At 34.9% G+C, this 7,426-nt stretch overlaps 1 protein-coding gene across 1 annotated transcript in view; it reads left to right on the plus strand.

Moving 5' to 3' along the window:
- Positions 1-3,910, plus strand: part of LOC136032151 (pyruvate dehydrogenase (acetyl-transferring) kinase, mitochondrial-like) — a 41,794-nt gene extending 37,884 nt beyond the window's left edge. Inside the window, exon 8 of the mRNA XM_065712336.1 lies at positions 2,099-3,910. Within this exon, the coding sequence (XP_065568408.1) occupies positions 2,099-2,245 (147 nt within the window). The 3' untranslated portion in view covers positions 2,246-3,910. The remainder of the gene's footprint in view (positions 1-2,098) is intronic.
- Positions 3,911-7,426: the final 3,516 nt, after the last annotated feature.

The raw sequence follows: 7,426 nt of genomic DNA on the forward strand, positions 1-7,426 counted from the left end.
CGGGGGTCAGTGGCGTGACTCTGTAAGCTTAGCCAGAGTCGACCCAGCTCTAAATGGGTACCTGGAGAAATCTGGGGAAGGGTGTGCGAAAGGACAGGATGGCTGGCCCCCAACCCCCATTGCACTTCCTGGCTGAAGGGCCAAGAAACGGAGATCAGCACCGCCGTTACGGACTGTAAAGTCTAATGCCGTATCCTTTACCTTTTTTTTATCCCTTTGGACAGAAAATTTCATTGCTACAGCTGGTCTTAGGTCGCCCAGTAACAAAGAATTATATTTTCTTTTTTCTGGCTATAAAATACTGTGTATAAAATAAATATATAGAGCCCAATTGTTGGTAATCTACGAGTTGGGATTCACATACCGACAGTCTCATTCATTTTCTAAAAAATGAATAGAATTATCCCTGTATAAATGATAATAATATAGCTCTATTCAATAAAGCTGTGCAAGCGCCTAGAAAACTAAGTTTGTTGAGCTGACTAAAATTTGTTCCAAATTTCACTTTTTTCCGTCATGGATTAGTTTTAAAAAATGTTTTCGGGATTTTCTCCTCCTTTTTTTCCAAAAAAAAAACGGGAGAACATTTGAAAAATAAGTGAAAATTCGAAATAATTTGGCCGAAAACCAATGAAAACTGGACTAATTGAAGGCAATTGTAGAATAACAGTTCTTGAGTTCATGCTGATAAGAAAAAGTAATAAAACGATTGTTTTATGAATTCATTTATAATAGGAATGAAATTTTATGATTATCTTTGATATTTTTATACTGTTAAAATGTACTATTAATATTTGTTTTAAATAAGTATTTAGTGGAGTCTTTGTTTTTGAGAAATTTCTCCTAACGGCTTCCACGAATGTTTCTTTTAATCAAATCTACGAGCCAGGATTCTCATACCATCATCGCTCATAGCGACTGGCTCAAAACAATTCTTTCTCTTAGCAGTCGCCTAAAAATCAGTGCTGCTACTTCCACGCAGTTCTGTTTATTCAAGGAAAACACAATAACTACCCACAGTAGCACAAATCCTGTGAAGCCAAAAGCAGCGCAAAGCTATGTCAGTTCATGGCTATGTTTATCTATAGGTTCTCTGTTTCTTAAATATCTTGCGACTGGAAGACTTGAACCGTCGTTCATAGAATCTCCAGGCGATACTTCATAACTACTCTGTCACGAGGTTTGAGGAAGGGCTTTGCGGGAATAAAGGATGCCGCTCTTGTACTTAGCACGGATAATTCAGAAAAACATTTCACATTTCTTCTTGAAAAGGTTGTTTTAACGTTTAGAAGAGAGAATTAGTATTTGGTGATGCGATATTTGATTAAAAATTGTTTACCATCTTCGTCTCCGAAAGTTTTGTGTCGTTGCTTATCTCGAATATATAATCGAAGATTATGAACAAGCAAACCGAGGGATCTCCCCTGCCTCCCTATGGATCCGCCAGTGCAAATAACAAGAAATAAAAGTAAAAACGATCCAAAATCAACTTACTTAAAACATTTTTAATAACATCGATTTCAACTTTTCTTGATTGTTTTATTGTAGTATAGTTATTAATTACTTGCAAGTGCAATATTTGTTCCTTTCATATGCTGAATATGATGTGAAATTTTATGTGAATTTTGGATTGCTATTCTAGACAGATAAAGTAGCTAGACTTCCAAGAATAAGCTGAAAATTGCTAAATAATTGGAAAATTGCCAAGAATAAATAATATGACAAATTGGGGAACTAGGCGACAGAGGATGATACCTTGCGACCAAGACCGTATGAAGAAGTTGAGGGGTTACCAGGCTTGAACCCTCCCCCTCAAAATCTTGCTTGACTCGTAAAAACATAACAAAAATATTATGAACAAATTTTTGGTGCGCTTCTTAAGTTTTTTTGTAAACCCCTCCCTATCCCCCCGCAGCAAAAAAAAAATATATTGGATGCGCCCTTGCTTGTGAAAAAGCTTATCAAAGAGAATCTCTAGTAAAAGAAAAGTTTTTTTTTTTTTAGTTCTACTGCCTTTTTTAAATGCGGCTAAGAGAAGTATTTTAGTGACTCTTAGAGTCTCATGCTTTATTTGCTTAAAAAACTGTTTCTTTTTTAGGCATTGTCAAGTGAGGCAAATGAACTACTGCCAGTTTTCAATGTAAGCTCTTGTCGTCACTATACAACCCCAACTTTTGAACGGGATTGGTTCACCACTGGAGATATTAAGAGGCTTAGAGCTAATCGCAATGGATCTGGAAAATAGCTTATAATTAATTGACATTGAGAGAATAAAGATGCAATATTAAAACAGTCCTTACACGAGCAACGATATTACCAATAACCTGTGATCTTTATTGATTGAATTTAAAGATTGTGAATTTTTTCTCGTAATACTTTGGAATTGTCGATGACGAGGAAATGAATGTATAAATTGAAAAAAATATATAATAATAATAAAAATGAGAATATAATCCTGTCTGATAATTCAAGATGGTAAATATTATTGCCAAATTTCATAAATAAATAACGTATCAAGCAGTGAAGGCTACTAATTTTCTGATTTGAGTAAAATACTTAGAGATAGCTGAATAGTATTTCATCGTCAATCAGCTTGCCTCTTTTATCCCCTCGTTTATAAATGGGTATTATATGGAATAATAAAAAAAAAATCATTTGAACGGTATTTTAGAAAGCCTATCAATTTGAAGATTATGCGCAAAATGTTATAGTAATCATTGAATTATTGGTAGTAATGTTCCTCGTGTAGAGACTGTTTAAGTCTTTTCTTGCATCATCCGAAATGATATTTATTTTCTACAAATATAGTGTATGCCTAATGGTTGTGTAAAAGGTGATATACAGCTTAGAGAGGGGGGGCTATGTTCTTGGATTAATGAAAGCTTATAATCGCTAAATTTTATAAATTGTGTGAAATATAATTTAATAGATAATGAAAATTTTCTAACGATCTTGTGGATTAATCTTATTGACTATTATTAATGGGAAGCAATAAATGATCACACAGAAGAATCTACTTTTTTCTAGCGAAGCTTGAAAGAAAATTAACCTTCATTTCCCAAACTCACATTTTTGTTAGTATGTCCTAGAAATAGGAAAAAAGGGACTAGTCTGTGCATTAGTTCCGAACTGGATGTGTACCGACTTACCTGCCGAATCGTGTTTTAGAAATTTTTTTAACTCGGAATTCTTGCTAAAGAGATATATATCTTGTTTGTTTATATCAACTTGTGAGGTATGGACAACGGGTACCCTGCAGCGTATACAAACATGGAAAATATTTGACTTAGTAATATGTATTACCAAATAGTCAGGGCATATCCTGGATTGGGGGGGGGAGTTTTGCGTTGTTGTTGTTTTGTTTTTCTGATGTAACCTGTCGGTTCTGTTTTCTTTCAGTTCTGTTCTTTTTGAAAAGGGTTTAAGTCAATCATAGGGATTTTTTTCAAATCACTGTTTACTCTATCCACATTGTAATTTATTAGTAGGAGCAGGGTGTATCTATGAATGGGGCTCAACAACATCTCCCCTGGCCTTGGGCTATCAAATTTTGTTCTGAATAATAAAGAAAACTTGGGAATTTAGTTGATATTACGGAATTTTTCACTTTCCCAAGTTCTTAGTTCTCAAATGCGGGGGGGGGGGGGGGGCTCCTCTTCTGGATGTCCTCGTGCTAATTTATTTTGTTATATTCTTTTATTTTTCTTCTTTTTCTTTATTTCGCAACTTTTTTAATTCCCTTTCTATTTTTTATCTAGCAAAGTTTGGTTTACAGGTCTCTTTTTTATTAAAGAAAATGAATCGTAATGTTCCGTAATGGAAGTTTGATAGTTCCGTAAGGAGACTGTTTTGCTATTTTTTTGGTAGATTGTATTTTGAGGATCGGAAAAATAAACGTATGTATTGTTTTCACAGTCTTATAAGAACCTTGATTTTTTGTTGGTCTCTGGTAGCCTTTCCTAACTACTGATTTAGTTAGTAACGACTAAAATAATTTTGTTTTTCTTATGTATTAAATAATATCTCGTTTTTTTTTTGTTTTTTTTTGCAAGCTATTTGAGACTTGGCTAGCGACAGACCATGAAAGTGAGTCAGTGAGCAAGGGATGTTGAAAGCAAATAAAATAGGGAATCAGCTACTATATAACTAAGTTATAGGATATTGATAAGAGCCAAATGTTATTCTGCAACATAATAATGGTCTTTAAGTGGGCCATATTTATGCCTCCATTAATGCAGATTGGGAGTCTCAACCTGTTTCTTTTTTTTTAAAGGTACAACAAGCCTTCCTCTATGCAAAGAAATTTGTGTGGAGAGAGGAGTTAGTTGGAGTCCATGGGCCCATCTATTGCATCCAATCATAAATGATATGAATTTCTCTAAAAATAAGATACGACATACCTACGCAAGCACGCGTACAGGGGGGGGGGGGGATTGCCCACTCTACCAACGATTTTTTTTCAGAATCCTTCCCAAATTACTATATACAATGAGTACCATATTCGAGAAATAAGAATAAAAAAATCAATTATTTTCTTGTGATAAAAATAACAAAGCATATAAACACAATTGAATTGTTCAAAGACAGCCAGTTCGTGAAAGTCAAGTCAAAGACAGTCAAAGTCGTGAATTTTTCCGTCAAGGAGGAACATGACAACCTTAGCACAAAAAAGTGACGGGAGAGGGGGTGTGCGGAGGATCACATATCCTCTTTCATCTTCATTATTGCATATCAAAATTGCTTGAGCGATTTTACTTCAAGCAAAGTGCGAATTCCTCCCTATTCCCTTAAAAGCTGATGGAAAGAGGGGGGCGGAAGGGCCAAATACCCTTTTAGTTTTCTTCAGCTGATTTTGCATCGAATCAGAAATTAGCTCGTTTTGAGCTGAGACATTATCTAATTTCTTTTCCACTTCAAATTCGACATTCTCGCGAAATTATTAAAATAATTTATCTCATAACAAACTTTCGTATAAAAAGAACTGATGAATCCAACTTTTGTCTGCTCCAAGTATTTTTAAGCAGGAAAAAAAAATCATCTTTCGTAGTTCAAAAACTAATTTTCTTGCAGTCGGCCAACTTTCTAATATTACCACTGTATGATAAGATTTCTCTGCCTCAGCCCCAAACACGGTGGGAAAATGGTCTCATTTTTTACCTAAATTTGTCCATTTATCGTTATAAGAAAACACCTTGGCAATGGGACCAGGGAACCGCCGCGCAGCTTAAATGAATTTTAAATCCGACTTCAAATGTAAACTAGTGGTTGTTTGAATGGGGCTTATTGCTCGAAAGTAGAAACATGGTTCGAAACCCTGGCAGAACAGCTTCAGATAGTCCTCTCTGACATTTATTTATTTTCAAATAAACCGGTAAGCATTCAGTGCTTGTCGTAACAACACAGACTGTAAAACATCCCTTCAGTTTACACACTGTTGGCTCTGGCTCAAGGACAAGCTAAGACCAAACTTTTTGGTCCAGGCAAGAGTAATCCGCAGCTTTCGAAATTGTAGGTGTATATTCATCAATCCAGCCAGAAGTTCACCCTTTTCGTAAAACCACTGAGGTTAGATCCTTATCCGGTCCTTGCAATGAACTGAAATTAAAAAAAAAGGGACAAAACCAAGGAATTTCTCCCACGAAAAAAAATCAACTAAGAAATAATGTACCAGTAGGTAAAGTAGTATGAATTGTATTAATATGAGACATAACGATCCGGATTATTTAAATGGTGAGCCGATAGGTAAATTGAAGTTTACCGTGCCCCAGTAAAACCCGTAAAAACGTCTGAACCAGGTCATAATTTCAAAATTTTTGAGGCTTTATTCATTTCCATTATCCTGAAAAGTATCCTTTTTCGTCAAAGGTGCTTGACGACTTAAAATTTTGCGAGCAGTTGTGCACATTGGCCTGGGTAATAACCCGGAAAATTATTGAAATTTATTTTATTATTCCAATTGTTATATTCAAAAAAAGCATAAAAAGGTATTAAAAACTATGTTCACCTAATTTGTAGCACAGTAAAGGAAATCTTGCTGAGTTTACTACTGTTTTATGGGACACTTTTGTACAATCTCACCAAACCAAAAGAAAACAACAAGAACATCTTATTGTAAAACGTGAGACTAATCTGTTATCAATTCAGCTAGCCTATGATGTTATACTCAATACATTTTTGTTATTTGTCAAGTTTTCAAACTCCTGATTTAGCCATGGTGTTAAACAACCGCCGAATTAAGGTGAGAAAGACAGCAGAGGTAGTGAAAATGTCCAAAGAACATGTTTGTCAAACAATTCGTGGTAACAAACTGTTGCAAGGAGCGACCCGGCTCAATAGTAATCGAAACTATAAAAAACGGAATTTTGATACCAATAGCTCCATCAAAAGAATTGTATTCTTACGCTGATTTTGAATATTTAAATTTCATTAAGATTAGTCTTACCCATCAAAACTTACGAGTCTGAGAAAATTTGCCTTATTTTAGAAAATAGAGGGAAACACCCTCTAAAAGTCATAAAATCTTAACGAAAATCACACCATGAGAGAACTGTACTGTAGAAGTTTCAAGCCCCTATCCACAAAAATGTAAAATTTTGTATTTTTTGTCATACAGATCACTGATGCATGTTTTTTTGTTTTGTTTTTTTTTTTCTTGGGGGTGACCGTATCGACCCAGTGTCGTGAGAGGGCTCATTCTAACGGAAATTAAGTTTTAGTGTTTTAAAAAGTAGAGTTGTGAGAAAGAGTCAAACTTTAGTGCAAGGAGCGGGGAGTTGAGGAGGGGACAACCCCTTTCAGATACGGAGTAATTTCTGTTCGTTTTAAGTTTTAATGTCGGTCCTTACTTGTTGTTAAAAAAAAACTTTTTTTTTTTTTTTTATTTAATCACATGTTCCATCAATATCTAGGCATGAGAAAGCTGTCCACGTGCTGAGTGCCGTGTTTGCTAGCGTTAGATAAAATACGTGTTTGAGTTAACATTTTCCGTCTCCCCTGTGTTTTGTTCCATTCCAAACACTTCTGTAACAGAGTAGCTAGAAGATCACGACAAAACTGAAGAAGAATTTTAGACTCAAACAGAATTATTCATAAAAACAAGAATTACCCAAAAATCTGTTTCACTATTTCAAAACAAAGCAATCAGGCCAAAATCAACTGATTCGGTTTTAAGAAGGGACAGCATTAATAAAACGCCATCTATTGGCTGAAAGGAGACACTATTTCAAAACAAATCTGTTTCACTATTTCAAAACAAAGCAAATCAGGCCAAAATCAACTGGTTCGGTTTTAAGAAGGGACAGCATTAATAAAACGCCATCTATTGGCCGAAAGGAGCGTAATTTGCTATGGGCCTAAATGTAAATCAACTTATGAAAGGTGACGACCATTAACCACAAAAAAAAATGACGAAAAATCAAATAAAAAC

This window comes from Artemia franciscana, chromosome 10 (assembly GCF_032884065.1).
Source record: "Artemia franciscana chromosome 10, ASM3288406v1, whole genome shotgun sequence".
Taxonomy (NCBI): Eukaryota; Metazoa; Arthropoda; class Branchiopoda; order Anostraca; family Artemiidae; genus Artemia; species Artemia franciscana.